We start from the raw sequence: 27973 nt of genomic DNA on the forward strand, positions 1-27973 counted from the left end.
GAGAAGCGGCGCCGCATCGAGCAGGATAAGCGGCACATGGAGCTCGCCGTGAACCGGCAGCGACAGCAGCTGGGCCAGCAGGCCTTCCTTCAGGCTGTCACTAGGGTGAGTCACGCAACTTAACAACATCCGGCTGAGGCTGGAGAAGCGGCGCCGCATCGAGCAGGATAAGCGGCACATGGAGCTCGCCGTGAACCGGCAGCGACAGCAGCTGGGCCAGCAGGCCTTCCTTCAGGCTGTCACTAGGGTGAGTCACGCAACTTAACAACATCCGGCTGAGGCTGGAGAAGCGGCGCCGCATCGAGCAGGATAAGCGGCACATGGAGCTCGCCGTGAACCGGCAGCGACAGCAGCTGGGCCAGCAGGCCTTCCTGCAGGCTGTCACTAGGGTGAGTCACGCAACTTAACAACATCCGGCTGAGGCTGGAGAAGCGGCGCCGCATCGAGCAGGATAAGCGGCACATGGAGCTCGCCGTGAACCGGCAGCGACAGCAGCTGGGCCAGCAGGCCTTCCTTCAGGCTGTCACTAGGGTGAGTCACGCAACTTAACAACATCCGGCTGAGGCTGGAGAAGCGGCGCCGCATCGAGCAGGATAAGCGGCACATGGAGCTCGCCGTGAACCGGCAGCGACAGCAGCTGGGCCAGCAGGCCTTCCTTCAGGCTGTCACTAGGGTGAGTCACGCAACTTAACAACATCCGGCTGAGGCTGGAGAAGCGGCGCCGCATCGAGCAGGATAAGCGGCACATGGAGCTCGCCGTGAACCGGCAGCGACAGCAGCTGGGCCAGCAGGCCTTCCTTCAGGCTGTCACTAGGGTGAGTCACGCAACTTAACAACATCCGGCTGAGGCTGGAGAAGCGGCGCCGCATCGAGCAGGATAAGCGGCACATGGAGCTCGCCGTGAACCGGCAGCGACAGCAGCTGGGCCAGCAGGCCTTCCTGCAGGCTGTCACTAGGGTGAGTCACGCAACTTAACAACATCCGGCTGAGGCTGGAGAAGCGGCGCCGCATCGAGCAGGATAAGCGGCACATGGAGCTCGCCGTGAACCGGCAGCGACAGCAGCTGGGCCAGCAGGCCTTCCTTCAGGCTGTCACTAGGGTGAGTCACGCAACTTAACAACATCCGGCTGAGGCTGGAGAAGCGGCGCCGCATCGAGCAGGATAAGCGGCACATGGAGCTCGCCGTGAACCGGCAGCGACAGCAGCTGGGCCAGCAGGCCTTCCTGCAGGCTGTCACTAGGGTGAGTCACGCAACTTAACAACATCCGGCTGAGGCTGGAGAAGCGGCGCCGCATCGAGCAGGATAAGCGGCACATGGAGCTAGCCGTGAACCGGCAGCGACAGCAGCTGGGCCAGCAGGCCTTCCTGCATGCTGTCAATAGGGTGAGTCACGCAACTTAACAACATCCGGCTGAGGCTGGGAGAAGCGGCGCCGCATCGAGGAGGACAAGCGGACGCATGGAGCTCGCGGAGAACCAGCAGCGAAAGCAGCTGGGCCAATAGGCTTTCGTGCAGGCTGTCACTAGGGTGAGTCGACAACATCCGGCTGAAGCTGGAGGAGAAGCGACGCGATGCATGGAGCTCATGGTGAACAAAACGATCCAAACTAGCCGAAGGTTCGTTGAAGCAGCGAAAGCTGCACAGTAGGCTTAGTACGACTTTGCTCAACTTTAGAACATGACGTAATGGGAGTAAAGTTAGTTAAAACTAAAGCTTGAACTAATTTTAGTCGAATGCTTGATACTCGAAAATTTTTAACGTTGTCGAGTTGTGCAAACTCTTACTAAGAATACAAGCATCTAGCCAAAGACGTGGCGGAAGCCGACCTTCTTTATTAAAAAAAAAAAATTCCGACGAATTGAGAACCTCCTCCTTTTTTTGAAGTCGGTTAAAAACATACAGATTAGGCTATCTTCGACCACTAAAGTACTTTCAGCAGTTGAAACAACTCCCTTAGTTATTCGAACTTTGGCCTGGAGCCAAAGTTTCGTATGTTGACATTGAACACAGACTCTTTATTAAAATTAAAATGTAGGTCCCCATATTATTTGCCATGTGATTGTGTTTTGTAGTTAGACAAAAAATGGGTTGATGTTATGTGTTCTGTACTCTATCTGCTGAAGGAAGTTAGTATAGCGCTCTCTCTGTTACGTGATCCCATACAAATGATAGAGACAAGAATCTCAGTGGGCGTTAACCATTTTGAGGCACCAACCAATCACAAACATGTTTTCAAAAAACATTCGAATTTCAATTAGAAAACAGTTTTGTTTGTGATTGATTGGTTGGTGACTCGAAGTGGTTAGCGCCCACTCAGATGTTTGTCTCTATCATTTGTATGGGATTGCTTAACAGAGAGTGCGTTATACCAACTTCTTTCCTATAAATTATTTGTTTGGGTTTTGGAGGCTATTCAAAAGTTTGTATTTGAATTTGTGTGAGGCGATTTTCGTAGCTAGAAATCGTATGTTATGCGATATTGAAGTGAAACTATACAATGCACCTACACGATTTTTTCGAACGGACATAAAATATATTTTTCTATTTTGTTAGGATGCGTTTTTACAATACCAGTTAGCCTCTTTGGTGAGTGGCTGAGTTTAAATACGCCAATTTTATTGTTTAGAAATAGATTTTCTTATTTTTATACGTTTAGTTTCATTCAGTATTTTTTGATATGTAAAATCAACGTATACCCACTTCTAAGATCTCCTGTCCAAGATGCTATAAGATGTCAGTAGGATTAGAGCATTATTTCAATCATTTTCGTTAATGAGTATGCAAAGCTTTTAATGAAATAGTTGTAATATGTAACAACTTGGTTGAAAATTCTTGTCTGTTTGGATTGACAAAGACCAAAAAAAAACCCTTAGCTGCTCTGATTGATTTGTAGTGATAGATAGATAAAAATGCCATGATGTACTGAATACAAGACACAAAAGAATGTATAGAACTACTAGATAATGCCCGTGACTTCGTCCGCGTGGATTTAGGTTTTTAAAAATCCCATGGGAACTCTTTGATTTTCAGGGATAAAAAGATGCAGGCTATCTCTGTACCAAATTTTGTCAAAATCGGTTGTACGGATGGGCCGTGAAAGGCTAGCAGACAGAAAGACAGACGGAAAGAGAGACAGACACTTTCGCATTTATAATATTAGTATGGATGTTCTACCTTTTAGCTCGGTTCTACTGACAATGGAGCCGATTCTCTTGTACACAATCTCTAAACCAAACTAAATTAACATATCTAAATCTAGTGCTATCCTTTTCCGCAAGCAACATTATGAAAGGCATAGTAATAGATTTAGACGTGTCATTTTAGTTTAGTTTAAGAGATTGTGTACAACGGAATTAGCCACATTGGCCCCGATTCTCTAGTCTCTCTCTAAACTAAATTTAGAGTATCTGCATCCTTTTCTTTTTACTAATGCTAAAAAAGGAACGGAACATGACTTTCACATTTAAAGACTCTAAATTTTAGTGCACAATACAAATTTAAACAGTATGTTCGCGAGTGCGTGCTAAAATCACGGGTTTTACCATCTAAAAATTAAATTTAGAAATGTCAAACTGCTTCTGTCCTTTTCATATTACAATAGTAAGAAGAGGGTGCGAATACTCTAAAATTAGGTTGTGCTTAGAATCGGTGCCATTATATGATTAAGATCCGAGTCTTAGTAGCTGGGTATACTCCATGCTTATGCAGCTTTCATTCGAATAACTCAAAATGTTGATTATACCAACTTTATTTTGTTCTATCGCATACAAACATGCGTAACATATGCAAAAGTTAGTTTACACCAAATAAGATTTAAAATATTGCTTTTTTTGTAGCGTGTACAAATCATGCGTTGTAGATTAGGGCAGCTTATGTATTTTCAGATTATATTACATAAATATTTTGCGGCGCAAAACCATTGTACAATTTGTCATAAAACATTTTTCGTAAAATTTTGCAATTATATTCTTAATAGACATATCATCAATTATTATTCACTACCTACATTGTGCAGACACTTGTAACTTATAGCACGTATATTTTAATGACAATCGTTAAGATTTCACTGTAGGAAAGCATGTATATACTTTTAATAATATATTTCTCACTATTAGTAACAATAACATTGTTAACATAATATATTTAATGGTCTGCAAAATTTAGCCCTAATACTAAAAATATAAATGTGTGACACAGATTATTTGTGATTCTCAAAAATGAACCTCCTAATTTTCAAAATGTACTTTATCAAGTCGTTTCTTCAAAATAAAATACTAGGAGTATGTCTCACGACTGCCATACCAACTCCCGAGTTCACGATTTCCAACAATTTTTTTAAGTCTAAAACCAGTAGGAAAGTTTTTTTTTTTTTCACCCGTATCGTGTTTCAATTTAGTCACTAGGCGTCAATTGAACGATGAGGTTTTGCTGTCAATATTGCCAAATCACAGCTGCTGTGACTGACGGATATCGTACCGTATAAGGGTGTCCGTCCACTAAAGTGGAGCTGAGCAAGAAGGTGTTAAGCCGACCAAACAGATTACAGTAGCCGGCAGGAAATTGTACATCAACCTTTAGAAAGAGGTTTCGGCTTCGTAGAGCGTTGTATTTGTCACTCATTCCTATGTGACGTTTTGTCGGTCTCAACGACAGAGACAACGCTCTACGAAACCGCTATCTCTTTCCAAAGGTCGATGTATAATATTTTCTGCCGCGTATTGTACATAGCCTTAGTGTGTTCAACGCCAACATACAAAGGCGTTGTACAATTCGAGGAAGGCGGAGGATCGTGTGTGGTGGCGTGCTCTTGGGAAGGCCTATGTTCAGCAGTGGAAGCAAACAGGCTGATTGATTGATTGTACATAGGAATGAATTAATAAAACTGACGCGTCATCTGTCAATAATTTGATTGGTCTGCTATAAAGCCGTCTCCGCTCCGCTTGAGTGAATAGTCATCCTTTAATGACGGCTGATGTTTTCATGACAAATATCTGCTCCAGCAATTCCTGATTGACGGAATTGACTGATCCAAACCGATCGTTTATTTGACGCCTTAGTTCACACGTCAAAGCGGCCATACACGGGTAGCTTATGCAGTCATGACCGACCGCTTCTAAGACTGCACAGCGAACTACATTTATTGTTTTTTTTTGTTATATGGCACCGCTGAAGCAGTTGACGATATCTAGAGAGGTCAGTGTACGTTGTTCAACTGTCAACTGCCCTAGCTGGCCGTGTATGGTCGCTCTTAGGCACGTATGAGGTAGTTAGGGTTGCCACATGGAAAAATGTATACTGAGTGCTATTTCGCAAACAAAAAGGTGACATACTGTAATAAAACGATTTTGTAATGTTTTTTGGAATTACCTATTTAAAATCAAAGATCGTAATTTTTAAGATTGATAAAAATCTTTACAAACATGCCTAGCGTGGTGCGTGCGCGTTACTTTTATGTCAAAGTTCTAAATAGTGTATTACACGCACGATTTGATAATGGATATTTATTTATTTTACTTATTCTGATACAAGTTAGCCCTTGACTGCAATCTCACCTGGTGGTAAGTGATGATGCAATCTAAGATGAATGCGAGCTAACCTGGAAGGGGTATGCCAGTTTTTTATTAAACCCACACCCCTTTGGTTTCTACACGGCATCGTACCGGAACGCTAAAACGCTTGGCGGATCGGCTTTGTCGGTAGGGTGGTAACTAACCACGGCCGAAGCCTCTTACCACACCAATATATATATATATTATGGATATTATATTATATTATATTAGGGAGGAAGGGGGGTCAATTAGTGAGAAAGGAGTACTTGTTTTATTTGCATACCATATGGCAACCCTGGACGTAGTAGACTAACGCATGTAGCGCAGTTGTCGATGGTACGTGTTGTTACGGTGGCGGTTGCACGTGTTGCAGGGCAAGGGCGCGCGCACACCGGCGGACGCTGCCCCCGCGGAACACACGCAGGTGAGAGCTGTGTTGTTAGTGCCATGTGGTTTGTGTGTGTGCTTATGTCAATGTCTGCTATCAAACAACTCCCATATACAGTGCGACAAGGCTCTCTTGGCACTTGAATGACATTAACAGGGGGGAGCTGTTAAAGAACAAACTGGAACAAACGCTTAGAATATTCAAACAAGAACAAAGGGGACTCATCAGTGGGTCTTCTCCGTTTGGCCGGGACGGCTAGACGGGAGTACGGGCCTCGAGGCTTAGCCTCCTTACCCGGGTGTGACGCTGGGCATCTTTGTACCCAGGTGTCGTTCTTTAAGCCGAGTATACCGGCTAGGGCCTGCCATCTTGGCTTTAGGCCCTGGTGAAGGGGACAAACAAAGGGGACACTTGACGGCAACGTTAGTTCCGATTTTCGCCACGCGCCAAGATAGCCTTGTCGCACTGTACCTACTAGTTACTACAAGCGGTGGTCGACGATGTCCCTCAAACCTACATCGACTTAACTGATAAGCATGAGGTCCATATGACGCTATTCTTATAACTAAGTCGAAAAAAACATGATAAAAAACCAAAGATGATGAAAAGTACAAAGGTACCTACAGGAAAAGAATGATCAACTGATGTGGGTGTTCAACAGCTATACAAAATATCTAAACATAATTGATATGTCTAAAAGTAGTGTTATCCTTTTCATTATGTTACCTGAGTACAGTACGCGGCCGAAAGTGATGAAAATCGGCCTTTAGAATGACATTTCATCTTTGTAGAGCGTTGTCTCTGTCACTCATACCCATATGATGCTTTGTCGGTCTCCACGACCGACACAGTGCTCTACAAATCTGCTGTCTCCTTCTAAAGATCGATGTTCATCACTTTTGGCCGCGTACTGTAAAACAGTAAAACGCTACTTTTAGATCTGTAAATTTAGTTCAGAGATTTGAGCCCAACCCAATTAGCACTCATCGCTAATTGGAAATCAGATATATCATATATGGGATGAAAGAGGGGGGAAAATTAAAAAGAAAATACTAGCCAATTGCCTAGATTGCACGAATATGACAAAGTTATAAGATCTAATGATCCGAAAACAACATTTTTTTATTACTCTATAAAATATGCTAAGTCATAAATTGTACAAAACATCGAGCCATTGTACCCAATTTGGTAAGCTAAAGCATGTAGTATGTAGGCGGCGAACAAATATGCGCTCTATTTATATGCCTCGTAGGTTTCGACCATGAAACTTAGGGCCGGACCGCATTACAGCGGCACTGCGCGGCGCGTCGCTTCGCCTCAAACTATTCTCTCGTATAAGTCCCGCAAATTGCTAAAGCACGTGGCCGCCATTTTAGTGACGTCAGCACTGACGTTTCGTGCTGATGGTATATTTTTATTTCGGCTGACGTCAAAATGACGTCATTTCGATGTTCCAGCGTAATAGCAATTTGTGGGACTTATAGGCAATTACTTTAAGTTAACCCCTGACGTTATGTTGGCACCATTGCAAATCATAATAATAAACCCTAAAGTAAACAAAGCAATGGTGCCAACATGACGGCCGGGGACAAGTTATAGTGAAGTGAACGGTCTGTATACCGCGACGGGCAGCAACGGACTACACAGCGCCGCTCTAATGCGACATGCACCATACGAAATAATTGAAAAAATATTTTGACGTTTGTCGACGCGCTATGCAGCGCTCTGCGCTGCGCAACGCCGCTATAATGCGGTCCGACCTTTAGTCACGAATATTATTATGGAAGTGTATGAATCACATGGCATTAGCTTTTCAAATGTTGATTGTGCTTTAATAATAATTTGATGTGATCGTTTCGCATGACGACCTTAAATAAACTGCATGATCTAAACCACTAGTACGAGTTTGTATAGTTTCGAAAACAAAATTCTCAATTGAAAGTTTTTGACATGTCGTCTCGTACTACACATTTATTAAAGTATAATAATAAAAATGCACTATTAATTTAATTTAATTTAAAACATCTTTATTGCTTAATACTATGACAAAGAATAAAAAATACAGGATATGCTTAAAAAAAAGGGCCATTATTATTATATTATTTATTAGTTTTATTAATTTATTAATCGACTAAGTTGGTTAAAAAGTAGCCTATGTTACTGCTTGGTTAATCTTCTACTTGTCTGAGAAAGTCCCATCGAAATATGAAGCCGTTCCGAAGATTAGCCAGTTCAAAAAGTTTTAAACTTCAATTTTATTTATTAGTATAGCTATAGATAATAATCTAAGGAACACTTATCAAAATTTATAGTTAAAGTCATAAATCTATAGTTGTGAAGTAAATTATCGTTGTCGTTTGCTATAAAGATTTATATTATAAAACCAATCGTCGTCAATGCGTAGGCATCTAAATTCTAGAGGAATTTCACATAACAGAATTTTACAGAAGATAGGAATCTAGTCACATTTTCCAACAATCCTGATCATATAGCACACCTAGATCGTCGCGTTGGCTGTAGGATCCGATGCCTCATGAGTCATGAAACAAGCTTATAGCTTCTAGCTTTTAGGGTTAATAGGAATTTATTGTAACTTATTTGATATTTCGCGCAGGAAATGGCAATGGACGTGACTAGTCAGAGCGCCGAGAATGCGGCGCTAGAGCAGTACCAGCAATCCATTGTGAAGTAAGGATTCTTCTATTTATTTCATTTAAATGTTCCTTCCTCCATTATTATTCATTCCTGGGTGTCTGGAGCACTTCGACCGCCCGTTGTGCCAGATTCTTTTTCCCACGCACATGTACACTGTGGAATCAACTGTCTTCGGCGGTGTTCCATGAGATTACAACATGGGGTTATTCAAGGGGCGGACCAATAAATTCCTGAAAAGCGAGAAATGCATTGGTGGTTCCTCTGGTACTGCAAATGTGCATGGGCGGCGGTCATTTTTATTTAAAAAAAATTTAAAGCCTGATCAGAAAAATCAATAAATTCGCTATGTTCCGGAAAACTAGTGGGACTAATTTACCTATACAAGAATATATATGTACTTCGTATTGCAATGAAAAATGCAAAAGTGGCGCCCCGAGAGCAAGTATTTTATATTTCTGGTCAGGCTATAACTTATTTCTGTTGTATATACAGTTAAATATTTGAATTATCTGACTTTAAAACTTGTAACAAGTTGACTTTTCATACTTATATTGTACTAGCTTATGCTCGCGACTTCGTCCGCGTGGACTACACAAATAACAAACCCCTATTTCACCCCCTTAGGGATTGAATTTTCAAAAATCCTTTCTTTACGGATGCCTACGTCATGATAGCATGCCAAATTTCAGTCAGTCACTCACCTTTTTGTTTTATATATTAAGATTAGCTTACCTTATCTCTTCTACTCTCGTGCGTAATGTATCTTCTGTCTTATCATCACCGATCACGAATTAAACTTGTTGGCGTAGAAATAAAGCCTAGCAAAAAAGCCAGCGCGCTAATATTTACAGAATGAACTCCAGCCTGCAGGATATACAGAGCGACATCGCGCGGCTCGCCAGCCAGCAGACCCAGCTGCAACAGCAGCAGCAGCAGCAGCAACAACAGCAGCAGCAACAACAACAACAGCAACAGCAGCAGCAACAACAGCAGCAGCAGCAGCAACTGCAGCAACAGCTGGCGGCGCAGCAGCTGCAGCTGCAGCAGCAGGCGCAGCAGCTGCAGCAAGCGCAGCAACAAGCCAAGCAGATGTTACAGCAGCAACTACAACAACAACAGCAGCAAACACAAACTTCCTTTCAGCAACAGTTTCAACAAAACATTCCACAATTGGTGAGTTTTATTTTTATTTTTTTATCGTTGTTAAAAGCTGCAGCACCAGTAGCATTGCAACAACAGCAACAGTTGCAAGAAGCACGGCAACAACCGAAGTACCTAGATGTTCTAACAGTTCCTCTAATAGATCCTACTCAATGTAATGGTACGTACGCACTACGCACTGTCCAGTTACCCTTATTGCGGCCAGTCGTCCGTCCGGTTGGTAGCAAGAAAAAATGATATAAAACGTATTTCTATTCACACTGCAACTGTCCTGTGAGGGCTGCTGCCCAATTGCCGTTAAGCCGCACGGTTGCTATTCGCCCTGTGCGCTTAGCTTGCAGCTGCCCGTCGTAGAGTTGAGCTGTATACATAATATGCTTGCTTTCATCTAAGATTCATTTTGAAATTGTTGGGTAGGTACTATTGTTAGTCTTAATTGTAGTTTTTATTGTTAGTTGTAAGAATCATCGTAGTTTTAACTTATTTAGTAATTAATTTAATTGTTATAGATTTTAGGTACGTAAAGAATGTCTTAGTTTAAGTTTTACTATTTAGAAGTTCTAGTTAAGCATGTTGAGTTAGCCTGTAAGTGAGTATACATTGATAGTCCTAAGTTTATATAAGTCGTCATAATTAGTTTTCTTTGTATACCGTTGGCTTCCTATTAAATAAAAAATAAAAAAAATAAAAAAATAATGTTTGCAAATAACCAGTAATTATTTCTGCATTTTTCTTCTTTGTATAAAGTGCGTAAACATAGTAAATAGCTACGATTTCTTCCACATATATCAATGAAACGGTTTGATCTGACCGCAAGTCGTAACAGTTTTTCAACCAGATGTTGCAATGGCGGCTACCCGCAATCAGCCACCCGCAATTTCAATCTTATTATGCAAACAACCGGACGTCTGACCGCAATGCGGGCAACCGTACAGTGCGTATGTGCCCTCAGTGTCCTAATAAACCTAAGTTACATATTACATGAATATGCACAGCGTAATGGTTGCGGCTATCGCTTGCGATTCTATCGCAGCTACTTGAAACTTTTAATCCATACTAATATTATAAATGCGAAAGTGTGTCTGTCTGTTAGCTTTTCACGGCTCAACCGTTCAACCGATTTTGACGAAATTTGGTACAGAGGTAGCTTGCAACCCGGGGAAGGACATAGGCTACTTTTTATCCCGGAAAATTTAGGAGTTCCCACAGGATTTTTAAAACCTAAATCCACGCGTACGAAGTCGCGGGCATCAGCTAGTAATATATGACTTATTTTTCAAATAATGAGCGTTTTTGGGGTTCGGTACCCAAAGGTCTGGACTCCGATTTATGTTGTCTATCTGGCATTCCGTCCATCGGTATAGTTTTTTTTAAAATTCATCCTGGGCCATCCGCGTTGCAAGTCCTCATTTGACAAAATTCACACGGTGGTTTGGCCTCTAGGAGGAAGTATAGCAAAACAGAATATAGATTATAAATGTTACTTTCCTTTTGGGCTAATTAAAAATAATCAACTTATTTCTTCCCACGGCCATTTCTTTCTTGCATGTCAAAGTAGTTGACATAATCTTGTACAGCGTCACCCACATGTTTGGTGTTAGTCAAACTTCTAGTTGGCTCTGAAGTTGCAACGCTGCATTTTTGGTCTGGCATAGCGTGAGTACACTACGCGGCCGAAAATAATGTACATCGACCTTTAGAAGGACATAGCTGATTCGTAGAGCGTTGTCCCTGTCGTTGAGACCGACAAAACGTCATATAGGTATGAGTGACAGAGACAACGCTCTACAAAGCCGAAATGTCATTCTAAAGGCCGATGTACATTACTTTCTGCCGCGTACTGTAAATACTAAGAGCTAGCGCAAACAGACAATGTGGAGTCCTTATGATAACTATCTAAACTCGGCTTTATTTACTTTAACTATATTGTAGAAATTGTTATACTGAAAATAAAACATGAAGATTTGCCACATGACGTCGCCGTTATGCTAACGTTAATAAAGCTTAGTTTGAGTTGACCTCAAAAAACCCGTGCCTTGTTTTTGTTGCCTTGCGCCTAACAAAATACCCCGAAACGTGAGACGGGCGCTGGCCGCGCTTATGTGTATGCTCTGTTTACGCTCCCCGCCGTTTTTGCGCTAATATAAGGCGTGTCAATATAAAAAACCGAATCGAAAACATAATATTCGATCTCATTTATACAGTATACCTATTTCTAGTGAGTGAGTGAGTGAGATGAAATGAAAAACGCTGCATCATTATATTCGTTTCTTTATTGGCACGCGTTATACCTGCTTATGCTAATACGATGGTATTGGTCACACCAACAAACTAGAAGTTTGGCGTCAGCTTTGACAGATCCTCCGCACAAGTACCGGCCTAGTGCGGCACACGCAAGCTAACCACCGGCTTTCCACGATTGCAGCACAGCCAATTCAGCTCACAGCACAATGTGTCGCGCGCGCCCAACGCGTTCGGCTCCACGCCGCACATCGCGCGGGAGTTGTTCGAGGCGCCGAGCCCGCAGCCGGCCGCCCCGTTCCTCTACCAGTTTAGGGATATGGAGCCGGAGTACGCGCGCCAGCAGTTCTTCCTGCACGAGAGCCCGCCGCAGCGCCGCACGTGGGCGCAGCACGCGCAACACGCGCAGCTGCAGCAAGAGAATGCGGAGCTCAGGGGCTGGCAGGTACCACCGACATCAACTTTTCTATGCTTTGGACTTGGTCAGATTATTTCTAATAGGAGTCGTGAGGAGTCGTTGTTATTTCTGATAGGTCTGATGAGGAGTGAATGGGTTAACGTGTTCGTATAGAACCGCACATCGTACGCTGTTTCTAGGCTAAAGAGACACGAAAGTCCAAAGAATTCATAATGGGTATGACACTGTGTTGCCAATCTTTATAGTTTCGGGAAGCATCGAAGAAGTGAGGTGGTAGCATTTCTATGAATTACACAGTTAACTAGCTTATAGAAATTAAAATCATTGTGCACCTCTTGTTTTACGAACTAGTAATTGGAATTGTATCTCGAAAAACAAGCTAATAAGCTGTTGCCTCTATATTTTTCAGCTACACCAACAAAATCACCAGCAACCTCCATACCAGCCCCAGCAACCCGAGCCTGCGCAGCGAACATGGAAGTCCCCCTCCCCGCAGCCCCAACCCCAACCCCCACCCGAGCGGACGTGGACCCCTCAGGGTTTTAGGTTGCACGAACGAACCACGCCGCCCACATTCCCCGTGCACTACGCCGATAGGTACCAGAACGGTACAGAAAATACCCGCGACGCCCAAAACCACCTCAGCTACACTGTGATAAGCCCCAACCAATACCCCGTCGCGTCCCAGTCCCCGCCCACGCAAAGTCCGCGTCGATCGCAAACACCCCAGCGGCAAGGCTCCCTGACCGAAGTGAAACGACCCGAGCCCCTCGGCCTGCACCAGCTGCACAGTCCCGCGCCTCCCGAAGACATGGAACCCCAAAACATATCCTTCATAGGCAACGCGGAAGATGACGCTCTAAGGCAAGGCATCAACCGACTGAACATCTCCTCCGGCACGCGCACGTACCGCATCCCCTCCCCGACCCGGCCGTCGCTGGGCAGAAATTCCTTCCAAAGATTCGAGCAGCAGGAAGAACCGAGCGAGAAAGGGTTCTACATTTCATTCGATAACGAGCAACCGAAAAGACCCAAACCACCTTTGCGGGCGAAACGGATGTCCCCGAGGAAGGACCGTGCGGAGTTTTCGAGTCCGGAGCGAAGTCCTGAGAACACGTGGAGTGACCGGCTGCCCGAAGAGAGGACGGACGCGCCGCGACCCGACGCGCAGCGGCATTCCCCGCCGCGGGAGCGAGCGCGGCTGCCCGGCGCGGAGCCCGCCGCGCTTGTCATCGGCGAACTACACCCTGACCCCGTAAGAACTATTTGGTATAAATTTATGTACCAATAGCTTAAAACTAAAACATATTAATGAAAAACATGTGGGCAACTTATCTCTATCGAAGAGGTGGAGGGTATTGGTGCTGAAAGCAGCAGTCCTAAAATTTTATTATAACATTACTTTTCTGTAGGATCGATAATGTCTTCAGACTAGTTGTTCACACACAACTAAATTTGAATAACAAAGCAGTACCTGATTCACACAATGTTGTACTCTTTTCCAGAATTCTGCCGAAGAAATGGAACGCAAGAAAGAACGCATAATGCTCATGTCCCTGCAACGACGGCAAAGAGCGGACGAGGCGCGAGCGCGGGCCGAGGCGGCCGCCGCCGCGCGCAAGGCGCGGGACGAGGCCGAGGCGGAGATGAAGGCCGCGAGGAAGGAGGAGCAAGCGAGGCGGAGGCAGGCCATACTTCAACAGTACAAGCTGAAAAAGGCGATGGAAGAAGCCGAAAGAGAGGTAAGTGAGCAATTGCAAGTTCTTTGAATGGCAGCAGGAATGTTGGTAGGATTGTCTTTATATGACACCACCACCCTACCGGCAAAACCGTGCCGCCAAGTGATTTAGCGTTCCGATACAATGCCGTGTAGAAACCAAAGAGGCGTGGGTTTAATAAAAACTGCCATACGCCTTCCAGGTTAGCCCGCTTCCATCTTAGACTGCATCATCACTTACCACCAGGTGAGATTGTATTCAAGGGCCAACTTGTATCTGAATTTAAAAAAAGATACCTACAATACTAGATCGGTCATTGTAATTGTGTTTAATGATAACAGAATTAACAACACAGTCATTAATTCTTTCATTACATCTACATTACAGGGCAAAGTCCTCGACAAATCGGAATACCTGGAGATAATGAAAGGGGGCGGAGGCACCCTGCCCGCGCCGGCGGGGGGCGGCGCGCGGCTGCGGGGCAAGGTGCCCGCGCGGGCGCGCCCCAAGACTATCCACGTGGACAGCGGAGCCCTGCAGGCCGCCGAGGGCATGCTGGGCAGCAAGCAGCCTTCCTCCACCAACCTCACTGGTCAGTACCGCGTCACACTACACTGCCATCACTTACTAGTACAGTGCGACAAGACTATCTTGGCGCGTGGCGAAAATCGGAACTAACGTTGCCGTCAAGTGTCCCCTTTGTTCTTGTTTGAATATTTTGCCTTTGCTCTCCAACAGCGCCCCCCTGTCAATGTCATTCAAGTGCCAAGAGAGCCTTGTCGCACTGTAGTGGAGGCAACATGACTTTTCATAACCCCAATGGTCAAGTACATCACAAAAGAATTTGCAGTACGATTTCGTATACGGAACTCCACTGTCTCGGGGATCGAATTAAGAACTTAAGGGTGTCTGCGTTCTGCAACTTATTGCCACTTTCTTTCAATCCACCAAATTTGAAAAAACTCAATTTCTTTTATTGATAAAAGAAATTGAGTTTTTTCAAATTTTGTGGATTTTTCAAATTTGCATCAAAAAAAATTTGAACTATTTTTTGATACCAGAAACTTGGAAATAATGGTATTGTTAGGTAGTGATGGTATTAAAATTTTGCACACGTAACACTTAAACATTGATATAGCTGTTCCTGAGAGGGGATTAAGGGTGAGCCCTATTAGAGGGTTGAGGGAGGGGATACAACGGACAACTACATCTAAGTGCGGTAAAGAAACCCAGGATAAAAAGAAGGGGGTGGTTTCAGAGTGGTAATGAGCTACAGAAAATGCACCAAAATTATCGCTTGTTCAATCCCGGATACACTGTACATAGGTATATTTAAATTTTAAAAATATATATATATTGATATCCCAAACCTATTATATAAGATGTTAAAACTGACAATCACACTACGAAAAAAAAACCTCAAAAGTTACTCTACAAGGCTAGCATGGATTGCAGCAAATGTTTAATTGGCCATAATTTGTATATGTTATTATTTGTTGATACGCAGCGCAGCTAATACGCACAAGAAAATCTCAATGTTCTGTACAAAATGTCGCTAAATCCAAATTCAAAGCCAGTTTTATTTTTCATGTTACCCTTATTTTGTGTATGCACTCATCCGTGAAATCACGGATTCCGTAAAAATACGAATCGAATGAGTACGTATTCCACTTCGAAGAACCACGGATACGAGCCGAATACGGATGAGTGCACAAACGCCCTTACGCATATTTAAGAATGAAATTCCGCAGGCGCACTAAATGCTTAGCCAAATAAGCTTGTTTTATATTTTATACAAACTTTGTTATGATGACGTAGAACTTTTCATAAAATGAAATGTCCAATTAATTACCCGACAGAAAATATTACACATCGAGCTTTAGAAAGAGATAATCGGCAGCTTCGACTTCGTAGACCGTTGTCTCTGTCACTCGAAACATCGAAACACTTCAGCGTTAAATTGAAATGAACATTAATTGCCTTGTATTAAAGCTCAAGTTCGTCTATATATTTACCAACAAAAAATCAAGGAACTTTAGATTCATTTAAATCTAACGTTATTGTGTTTCAACGATCGAATTCTATAAAAGTTAGTGAGGTGTAAAATCTTATACTAAGCATACAGAGCTGCTGATTATATTAACTCCTTTCTAAAGCTCAATGTATAATATTTACCATCTGTTATTTTACCGTTTCTCTATTACGATTTACGTCACATAACAAGTTTGAACTTGTCAAAATGTGTATAAATGTAATGCTTATGATTAAATGTAGACATCAGTCACCACTTTCGTAATTTACAGCCGGACTCAGAGTCGCTTAATCGTTACTTAAGTTTAGTTAAAACGAGACAGAGCTATACCTCTCACATAAGTCTGTCTCGTTTTAACTCAATCTTAAGTAAAGATTAGCGGCTCTGAATGCGGCTGTTATTGTAATAAATACCGCGAATTCTATTTTACAATCAATTTTACTACAAGCATTACATGCAACAAAATTTTATTTGCGCCTGAAATGTTCCACTGTCGATGTGTGTTTCACATGTACACGCACACGCACGCGTCCACACGTACAGTTGACGATAAGTGTAAAGAGCTCTGGACGACGTTGGAGGGGATTTGTCTGTGCATAAGTCGGTGAAAGAAAAAAAAGAAAGAAAAAAGTCAATATGCTCGTTCGACTTCGCGAAAATTTAAGTTTTTAAAAATCTCGCGGGAACTCTTAGTTTTCCGAGCTAAAAGTTGTCTATATCATCACCCTAAGTCTCACTTTAAATCCATGCAAAAGATTACGCCAATCCGTAATGACATGATTGAAGGACATACCAACAAACAAGCACCGTTTCGTATTTATAATATTAGTAGGAATGACTTGAATTGGGAGTAAGAACTGAACCACATATCACTGATTATACCTAAAGATTGGTTATTCCAGTGCCTTCACCATTTGAATGTTACTAAGTTAAAGGGCCCCTAGCAGAAGAAGTGCTGGAACATACTGTGTCATGTGGCACAACCCGAAAAAAAAACTATTTTTAACGAAAGTTTGAATGTCAGACACTCTTTCCCATAATTCGTAGTCGTACCACCAAATAGAGATTTCTTTTTTCGCACCAACTGTACGTACGATGAACACTATACATTATCCATGTAGTGTTTGCACGGCGCTGTGTGCGTGTGTGTGAGTGCGTGTAGTGTAGTGAGCGTGTGTGCAGGCACCATGCGGCGCGACTACTACCGCGGCTCGCAGGACAACCTCGCCGAGAGGGCCGCTATGTATCGAGGTAAGTGCGCATATTAGGGCGCCAGACCACTGAAGCGGAGTGGGCCGATGACGTGCTCAGCAAACCAATCAGATTATAGACTTACGAATTTCGGTTTATAGAAATAACTTGGGAATTCTTTGATTTTCCAGGATAAAGTAACCTAATATTACCGTCTCAGTAATGCAAGCTATCCCTGTAACAAATATACGATGCTTGTGACTATAGTCGACGCATTTTAAACTGAGTTGTCGAGTTAACAGACAGATAACTTTTATGGGTTCGTTTCTCGATTTCGGTTTTTTTTATTTCGTGCTAATGTTTGGCGGCAATTTTCGGTGGAACTGACGTCCGAAAAAGATTTAGGTTGCTCTCAAGTCGCGTCTACAGAAATACATACTTCAATAATCTGATTGATCAACACGTACATCTGTCTCCGCTCCTCTCCGCTTCAGTGGACATGTACTCTTATGTTAAAAGTGTTTGTCCATATTATGTTAAAGATGTTTTGTTGTTTAGACTTACTTTGCATGTATACTTAATTAATTACTCCAAACAGTTGAACACTCACAGATCAATTAAAATAATTAAACTAGGATAAAAATCTATGAAAATCAAAACGAAAAATCTAATTCCAAAACACATTCATTTTTTTACAATAGCAACTAATAATAAGTATCAAAATATTTTATGAACGGCAGAAAGAACTGCTAAAATTCCGTCCGCAATTTGGCCCCTCTATAAGTCACGCAAATTGCTATTGCGCTGGAACCATGACCCATTAACATCTAAATTGCGTCATTTTGATGTCAGCCGAAATAAAAATATACCATCAGCTCGAAACTTCAGTCTTGTGCTGACGTCACTAAAATGACGGTTACGCGCATTAGCAATTTGCGGGACTTGTATCCTAAAATACGATCACTGCCGATTTTTTTTTAGTTTGAACAGTACACTACCTAGAGTGAATATTACAAGTAATGCAACTGGTGAAACAAGCCAACCGTCTGTCTTATTAAGACAGATTGACCGTCCAACAGATTATTATCACATCATACTCAATGTGGTTAATTCTGTTCACCATCTCTAAAACAAATTCACGGGTCTAAACTCTAAAACTAGTGCTATCTTTTATCACACGGAGCATTATGAAAGGGACAGCACTAAATTTAGAACTGTCATTTTTGTTTAGAGATTGTGTACAGCACAATTAGCCACATTGCCAAAAAAATCTATTGTGAAAATACCTTCTGTTTTAAACAATTTTATACTTTACGCCCTGTATTATAACGTTCAGATTCACCAGTGGATGACCGAGGAGGTATGTCACCAAGCAGCGCGTCGAGCGGCGCGCTCGGTCGACGCGGCTCCTGCAAGACGTCACGAGGTCAGCACTACACTTGCCCCCTTTACCCCCTTTTTACCCCCTACGACTACGAGCGTTTCCACAGTATACAGTTTGATAAATTAATACTCAGTTTTACAGCGTGGTGCAGACAGTGGCGTGCAGGTCATAGAGGCATACATGCACTGCGTACCCCAGTTGTAATAGCTCAGCATATTTTTCATGATGACCTGCCAGTAAACAGGTTCCTACCTAACTAATGCCTACCCTGGCTTAAAAGTCTGTGGACGCCACTGGGTGCAGATGTAGGCTGGAAAAGAGTTGGAATGTTTTTAGAATATAATGCCCATTCACCTAAAACCTTTGATATGTTTAAAAACAGTATTATTCTTTTTCTATGAGGTGAAAAGTGGTATAACGCGTAAAATTTAACTCCTCACGCGCCATTTTAACTTTTGTGTCGGATTTCATGTCAAAAGTACTCTTTATTGGCCTTTAGTTCAAAGATGAGCTGTACTTTTGACATGACAGTTGACCCATCGAGTTAAAATGGCGCGTGAGGAGTCATTTTCTGCCGTCGTCGTTAAACCACGAAATAAGTTTAAAAATACTAAGTACAACTAATTAGAACTGTCTAGTATAATTTAGGTTTTACAAAAACAACCCAACCGGCTTATTGATAAGACGTAATTTTTTTGGGGTTTGTACCCGAAGAGTGTCAGCGGGATCCAAAAAACAGCCTCCGCTGTCCGTCCGTTTGCTTGTATGCCTTTCCGTCCGTCCATCCGTCTGTCTGTCTGTCAGGAACCGTAATAGGCAGAGATTTGAAATTTTTACAGAGTGGGTAATTTTATTGCCGATTAAACAACAATAATAAATATTTCCAAATGGCTGCCATGTTAATTAAAAATAAATAAAAAGTACATAATCTTGTACAATAAGTACGGAACCCTTCGTGTGCGAGTCCGACTCGCACTTGATCGATGTTTTATTGTGACAAATTGAAGATCAAACCTATATTTTTCGCACATTATTGAGTGAACTTTTACACTGGAATTCATTGTCAAGATAATGGCGTTCATACGACATGCGTAATATTCAACCTTAATGCATTGCATTAAGGTTGAATATGACACATTTTCTATTGCGCTCTTAAAGAAGCCCCTTGTGCTGGTTGTTGTTTATCTTGACTATGAATTCCAGTGTTAATGTTTTGCGTAACATTAATACCGTTGTGGAATCGCTCCATATCACATTCCTGTCCATTTCAAACTTTAAAACTCCTATCCACTCCCTATTTCATACATGTTTGATGACGCCAGCTTGATTCCGAGCTGTTGCTACTAACCACGAGCGCTTTTGCTATTAGATTGATTCCACTCGAAAATTAAGTACTTTCAATGTCTCATTGCAGTAGAAATCCAAGTTGTGAAATTATGCAAAGTAAACTGAACTTTATCTCCACTACGTAAGATAAAATTTGTGTGAAGCTAAATGAGATTGAGACGCGAGTAATGCGCGTCGTTTTTGGTTTGTTGAATTAATTCCACACAAATATAGTACGTAGTGGAGATAAAGTTTAATTTGCTTTACAGAATTTAGTAGAAAACGAGTCACATCGCTTCATACCACAATATCCGCCGTACTTAGAGTCGCTAATCGTTACTTAAGATTGAGTTAAAACGAGACAGATTTATGTGAGAGATATAGCTCTGTCTCGTTTTAACTAAACTTAAGTAACGATTAAGCGACTCGGAGTACCGCGGTATAACTTGAACCTGTCTGCAGTATTTAATAATTAATTAAGTAATGGTATAATTTCGAGTGGAAGTCTTTTATCTGGTAACTTATTTCGGGATTCAACCATTTTTTTCTTCAGCGGATATTCAAAAAATAATGCCGAAATGTGTTACCTATTTTATGAATAGTTGTGATACGGACATCGAGATATCTCTTAGAAAAGATTTACGTTTTGAACTTGCTTTAATTTAAATGTAAAATGTCTTCGAGATATTTTTTTGTCCTCTAAATATAAACAATGCAGTTTCTGGCAGGTTGGCGAGAAAATGTATTGCGGTTTGACTAATTGTTTTAATATATTTTGAGTGAATGAACTCGCGTTCAAGGATGGTCATATGGCTCAACCCTCTAGTCGGTACAGCTTTTTGATTTTTATTTGTAGACGCTTTGACCCCTTTTTATTTATATGTAATTTTTTTAAAGATTTATTTTATATGTGTATTGATTGATTACAGCATTGCATAGATTGGCTAGTACACTCCAAATGCAAAATTACGCTTGATATTTTTATATAATCCTTTTTGCTCGTATTAGTTGGTATGCAAACCTGAACTAAGACGACAGAGGTTTTCGAGTAGCTTTTCTTCCAAAAATACGAAACTCCCTAGACCTTCCGCGCATTATAAGAATTGGTTCCAGTAATATAGTATACCATACATCGAAGTGTTGATGATGCGATTATTGATACTTTGTATTCGCGATATGAGATTACTTTTGTTTGCTGTATAAGTATATATGGTGAAGCTCGCGAGCCTGCTTGTGCGCATATGCATGCCCGAACGCGGTCCGCATGTGCCATGTCATCACATGTCCAGGAAACATTTCAGAGCGCGTGAATGATGAACCACAGTCGACACGTGGAAGGTCTAAATATTCCACTTACCAGAGTAACTTTAAGGCGGGGAGGAAATCTAGCTCTCTTATGAACTTGTGCGGTAAGACACGTTTACTACACACCTGTATCGGCTTGCAGTAGCGGCGGCTGCGGCTGCCCGCTTGTGGTGCGTTGGGTTCTTTATGTTTCGTTGCAGCACGCAGGGGGATGTGAGACCCAATTATTTGGAACACATTGGCATTTCGTAGAACTGTAATTGGTCAAGAGTTACACACCTAAAGTAGTGGCGTGCAAGTCATAGAGGCATGAACACACTGCTACCCTATTTAAAATAGCTCAATGCTCACTTTTTATTATCGCCTGCGAATAAAAAGATTCCTACCTAATTTCAATTCAATTTATTTGGATGTATTTGTGTCCAACTTATGCTTACCCTGGCTTTGAACTCTGCGCATGCCACTGACCGTAAGATAATATCCAAAATTTTGAATAGAATTTCAAAAGTAAAAAGAAACGATAACGATAGAAAAATGGACGTCGTTTAGCCTTCGATAGGCCCGAGCAGTTAATCTGGATTTGACTTGCTTATTGATTTTCTATTTAATTCTAACATATAAACAATTAATAAACTAAGTACATTTTAACGTTAAAAATAAAGCCATTTTGATATTAGTAATCGGTGTAAGACGTTTAACTCGTTAACGTTGAAAATTAACTACTTAATCCTGATTTAAAGGTGTAATTTATATATTTCAATAATTAAATAACGTAGTTTCAGATTTAAAAAAATACATAAGACGCAATAATATCCGTAACAAAATTGACTATAAGGCAGTGGTCTGACCGCCGACGATGAACAATAAACGAGTAGAACTAGAAACTTAAACGAGTTGTCGATCAGCGGGAAGCGACTATGTAGTTTCGATAGTTTTGTCGCCGGGCTATAAGCGAGTGTGCAAATGCGACGAGCGCCATTCGCCCGCGGTCTCTCAGTCCTATGCAAACTTGCGCGCGCGTTACACGTGTTCAAGTGAGCGAGCATCGCTGAACGAATATCGCTGAGCGAGTTTATTTTTGAAACGACTCGCTTTACTAGTTTTGTCGGTCAGCGACAAAACTAGTAAAGCGAGGCAGTGAAGTGTGAACAGCCAGAGAGCAACTTTAGATATATGCATCTGTTTCGTTTACACGGAATGTACATTTATTGTACGTTTCTTGAGAGAGGAAATCGCCGATAGTTAGTCGTTTTCTCGCCGGGCGGTCGGACCACTGCCTAACATCCCCCTGCTGCATACTGTCTTGTGCACATTAAGGTTTTATTTGGGTCGTTAGAGTATTCCTATTGCAGCTGCTATACGGTTGTGGTTTATTTCTGCAGGTAAATATGTTTTATTACTGTTTATTTGGTGCATGCTCCTTATTTTTAATTTATGTTATCTATCTCTTCTCGTGGTGTTGGTATGACATCGTTTTGTGAATGTTAAACCGGTAACATTATACATTTAACATTTACAACTAGGGATTATAGAAAATTCTTGACGGAATATACTTTAAACAAAACATATTATTGCGTTATTATTACATGACATAAATTGATAATTGGTTAAAGATTCTAACAGTTTTATTACGAATATATTTAATTATTATAATATTACGACTAAGAATATAAAATATTACTTACGTCCGATAAATTTATCATTTACATGACATATTTCAGAAATGCTAACTCGGCAGAAATTACTATCACGTAAGATACTATATTTTAGTTTAGGAAAGTTATTTAATTAACTGATATTTTCATTATTATGTTATTCCATTACAGATTTACTTCTGTTAATTTTGTAATAACTATGGATTATTGATTACTTTTTAAACAAATTCTTGTGCTTTTTACATAGAGGCCTTTGAATTTATTTTGCGGTAGCTACATTCGATTGTTCATGTGAATGGTTCCCACAGCTTCAAAAGCGTTTATAAAGACGCTCGCTCTATGTCTTAGAACAGGGGTCTCCAAACTACAAAAAACACTAAGCCCGCAAGTAGATACAATCATGCTGCGACAGCGACCTGAAAATGATGGCCGGCTCGCCATCCATACTAGTATTATAAATGCGAAAATGTGTCTGTCTGTCTGCTAGCTTTTCACGGTCCAACAGCCGATTTTGATAAAATTTGGTAATGAATTGGCTTACATCCCGGGAAGGACATAGGCTACATTTTATCCCGGAAAATCAGAGTTCCCACGGGATAATTAAAAAACCTAAATCTACGCGGACGAAGTCGCGGGCATAAGTGCTTTTGAATCATTAAATTGTGTAATTTATCACTGGTTCGGAATGCCGTTTCTAGCGAGAAGAACCAGTAAGAAACTCGAAACTATTTCTATATTATTATTAGTAGATAACGACTTCAGTTGATGTGAGTCTTTGGACTTAATGGAAGGATCACTGTGGCCCTTATGCTTAAAAGTTTGGAGACCCCTGTCTTAGAATATTGTAGATGTTGTTTTTTTTTAATTTTGTTCATATGTTATCTGATATAAAAACGCTTGAAGCATAAATCTTACAAATACTTCGTAAGAATTAGTGAGTTAAATATTAAGCTTAAAGTATTGATAGAAATATATGAGTTAGTTGCAACTTTTTTTTATATTGAGGGCCATTATTGAAAATTATTACATCATACATGTAACTTTTTCTTCGCTAATCTTACTGTTATGCTAGTTTTAATTATAAATATATTATACTAACTGGGAAACTAACACGTGGTCTTCGAATATTTCTGTGATCAAGTCCTAAATTACTTATTTTCGTTCTCATAATAAGTAGCCATGTCTTAATTATGTTTGCACAAAATTGTGTATGTTAACATTGTTTTAAGGTTAATTTCCAATGTCTTGTTCTGTAAATCTAAAATTTAATTCTTACAGTCTTCCAAGGTTTAGGTATATCTTTAATTGTTTGTAATTTATAATAAAACTAGCTGAACCGCCCTGGCTTCGCTCGGGTGGAGTTTATAAAATTGAGGGGGAGGTTAAATTTAATTTTTCTCTCCGTAAGAACCATCCTCGTACTTCAAGGAATATTATAAAAAAGAATTAGCGAAATCGGTTCAGGGGTTCTCGAGATTTGCGAGGTGATTCATTTTTATATTATAGATTTGAGGACGTACATAATAACTTTGCGCTAATATTCACAAAAGTTTAACATATATAACAACAAAAGTTTTACTTGATTTATATTATTTCAAAGAAAATCATCAATTAATATAAGATTAGTAGACAAGATGAAGTTCAACAAATAATATCCGACTACACTTTACGACCACGGAAGAATATATTGTAACCTTATTAATACCAAACTCATTTGTCTCATATATACATGTTTGTTTCTTCGCGTATTTTTGTTTGTCCTATGATATGTCCGCCGTATTAGATTTGTCAGTAAGAAGCAGTCAACCAAACTCAATGAATAAATGAAAGTGCTCAGTCAAAAAAATTACCACTTGCAAATTACTCTTGACAGAAACTTCACGCTTACTCGTTTCTGTCTCATTCACTCATATGGGTCACATGAAAAAGTACAAAAATATCTTATTACTATTTGGCATGGTCTCATGGGCCCACATGCTGCCCAGCCAATGTAGTTTTTCACTTTTTGTGGGTTGGTCGCCTGCTAAGAAGCTTTACTTCAAAAACATATAGACTACTACAATGTTGATTCTTCCGTAGTCGTAGATAAATAGACAACTGTTACATAGTGTTTGTCGTGGTTGATTGCGGATGTGGGGTAAATCGTACATCTGCATCGTACGGTGTAAGACAAAGCCGGTGGTGTGCAGACTCGGGGCTGGGTCGCGCGACGCCGCCGCGCCGCGCTGCGTCGCCCGGCCTGCGCGCGCTCGCGTCGCCCGCGTCGGGCCCCGGCTCGCTGCCTGGCGCCATCGGCAAGCGGCGCCCGCACGACGACAACTCCGACGTGTCTTCCACACACTCCTCCATCATGGACTACTCCGGTGAGTGCTCACCCTAACTTACACTTCACTTACACACGTTCAATACGCAAACTGTCTTTAGTTGCGGATACGTACAACGTATGAGTTATAGTTACCTACTCGTAGAGCTAGTTGGTTTACTTTTTATGCCATTTGAAGCGGTGAGTGTTACAGTAGTTATTTCGTGTTAATTTACTTATCAAATATTTCTAAAAAGCTGCTTTTTTTGTAAACCTGAAGTACTTAGTAGTACCATAGACACATTTTAAATGAATAAAACTTTTTTCAAATTAAAATGTTCTCCAATATTTTGATATGAAATTAGAGCAAAAACAACTGTGTCAATTCACGTTGAAAATATACGAGTAAATGGAAAAACTACAAATTGAAGTGTATCACGGAATATGGGAGTTGATTGGAAGAAATTAACTTAATAACTTTGTTGTAAGAAAGTTTACACGCAATATTGACCTGACTTATTTATGTATTTACCCAAAGCGAACTGTCGAGAACGACGTAAAGGTTTAATTCAAACTTTACTACTCTGGTAGTTAGGTTCACAATCGCATTCTGTACTGAACACACTGTCACGTATAACCGCAGGGCCACAGCTTTGGATGTGCCAACAAGCGACATGGCGCCAAAGAAATTAATAAAAATTTAACACACTACTTACACATGTTTAGCACTGTAATGTGTATAACTCTTGCAAATAAAGAAACGAATCGAAATGGCGGCGTTAATCATTTTTATCATAAATTAAATTAATTATAAGAGGGATTGCTTAGCGCGGCCGATATAAATATGTTTCTTTATAAACACGAGTTAGGTACACAAAGTCATGTATAAGCAGTGTCTATAAATGTTTAATTTTGAGACTGTAAAAGCAGAAACGGATAATGCTGATCCTATACCGCCACTAGATCAGCACGCAACGCATTATTCAGTACAAAAAAGAACAAATGACGGTTCTTACATCTACTATCGTCATGGTGCCGACATCTACTAACGTCATCCTTTGTTCGTCAGCAAACCTGATCGATCGATCCTGTCGATTCTTGCTGACGTTATTATTTTTGTACCTACTGAAAAATGCGTTGCGTGCAGTTTTTGCGGATCTTGAATGCGATCACTTTAAAAAAAAAAGCAGACTACGATACTGTGACACATCTCGCGCGGTGTATTGGCGTTTTCTATACCTACATTTGTTTCTGTCGCCGTTCGCACAAAGTTGCCGCTCAAGTGACAAGGTCGTGGCCCTACGTAAAACGTAGTTTGAACCAACCTAGCGATGTCATGCCAACAACCTCGATAGAATTTATTTAAGGCATGGTTTGATACGAGTTTGTTTTGAACGTTGTTCTAATATTCTAACAGACATGTCTCTAGTGATAGTGTTCGCTTAACATTGCTTACTCACAGATATTTGAAGTAACACAATCGTAGCACTCCATATTTTGTTGGGTAGTTGACTCTCGAAATACTAACTGTTGATAAAATGAAAAGCCCTGTAGAAAAAGGCTTAGTTGAAATTAGTTTTCGCTGACTTGAGTTAATTTTTCACCATTTAATTTCATTTTACTTTTAAGGCAATCTACGATTAAAATTGAGCAATCAAATTAAAATTCAAAATCATACCTTTTTATTTATTATAAATTTAACTGCACTTGAGCGCAAAAAATGTCAACTATCCAATTCATCATTCTCATGAAAACTAACTCACCTTGTACAATTAATATTGTAGATATAATTCCTATAAAAGTTACATTTTGAATAGGTTGCATCTGTAAAAGTATTTTAAGTCTCGTACAAATGTAATTTTACACATAATTTCAAAGAACTTACAATTATAAACAAATCACGCATTTAAAAACGGGGAATTCCAAGCCCCGGTTTACACTTTAAAGCTTTCAGTCACGAATTTATCTGCAAACTCACTTAAAACGTCACCCGAAAAATAATAATAGGAAAATGTTGCTATTACTTCATTCAAAGCCACGCACTCTCCGAAAAGAATTTCGGAGCGCCGCTCAATCAATTTCTAGTGCATGCTCTTTATGCAATTAGGGGTAGTAACAACGGGGGATAGATGAGGTTTCTTGTCGATTCTCAGTTGAAACTGCTTTCCCAAGCAATGGTAGAATCTTGACTTATCAAAAGTGCTTGACTTATCAACATAAAAAAAAATATTTAGTAAAATTGCATATATCGGAACACGAAATTGAATGAGCAAAGCTCCGCATACATTTTCGGTAAGGAGTGTGGACTGTTAGCTTTTGGACGGGGTAATATACTTAATGTTGTATATCGTCACAGGTCCGCGATTATACAAGCAACCGGCGACAAAATCGAATAGAGGGATAATGTTAAACGCGGTGGAGTACTGCGTGTTTCCCGGCGCGGTCAACGCGGAGGCCAAGCGGCGCGTGTTGGAAGAGATAGCGCGCTCGGAGAGCAAACACTTCCTCGTGCTGTTCCGAGACGCGGGCTGCCAGTTCCGCGCGCTCTACAGCTACTGCCCCGATACGGATACTGTTGCCAAATTGTACGGCACGGGGCCCAAGCACGTGAACGACCGCATGTTCGACAAGTTCTTCAAGTGAGTATC

General features: G+C 41.0%; 1 protein-coding gene across 13 annotated transcripts in view; it reads left to right on the forward strand.

The window, feature by feature from the left end:
* Positions 1-27973, forward strand: part of Patronin (calmodulin-regulated spectrin-associated protein patronin) — a 93198-nt gene that overhangs the window by 61312 nt on the left and 3913 nt on the right. For 2 of the 13 annotated variants that reach the window (XM_069499783.1, XM_069499814.1), the window contains 14 exons: positions 2554-2586; positions 5923-5973; positions 8552-8625; positions 9444-9765; positions 12179-12439; positions 12822-13667; positions 13918-14154; positions 14518-14722; positions 17345-17413; positions 18690-18779; positions 21365-21472; positions 25213-25386; positions 25864-25887; positions 27682-27964. In XM_069499783.1, coding sequence (XP_069355884.1) covers positions 2554-2586; positions 5923-5973; positions 8552-8625; positions 9444-9765; positions 12179-12439; positions 12822-13667; positions 13918-14154; positions 14518-14722; positions 17345-17413; positions 18690-18779; positions 21365-21472; positions 25213-25386; positions 25864-25887; positions 27682-27964 — 2777 coding nt within the window. The remainder of the gene's footprint in view (positions 1-2553; positions 2587-5922; positions 5974-8551; positions 8626-9443; positions 9766-12178; positions 12440-12821; positions 13668-13917; positions 14155-14517; positions 14723-17344; positions 17414-18689; positions 18780-21364; positions 21473-25212; positions 25387-25863; positions 25888-27681; positions 27965-27973) is intronic. The other 11 variants (XM_069499787.1, XM_069499789.1, XM_069499809.1 and 8 more) reach the window with 11 other exon arrangements.

This window comes from Maniola hyperantus, chromosome 1 (assembly GCF_902806685.2).
Source record: "Maniola hyperantus chromosome 1, iAphHyp1.2, whole genome shotgun sequence".
Classification (NCBI taxonomy): Eukaryota; Metazoa; Arthropoda; class Insecta; order Lepidoptera; family Nymphalidae; genus Maniola; species Maniola hyperantus.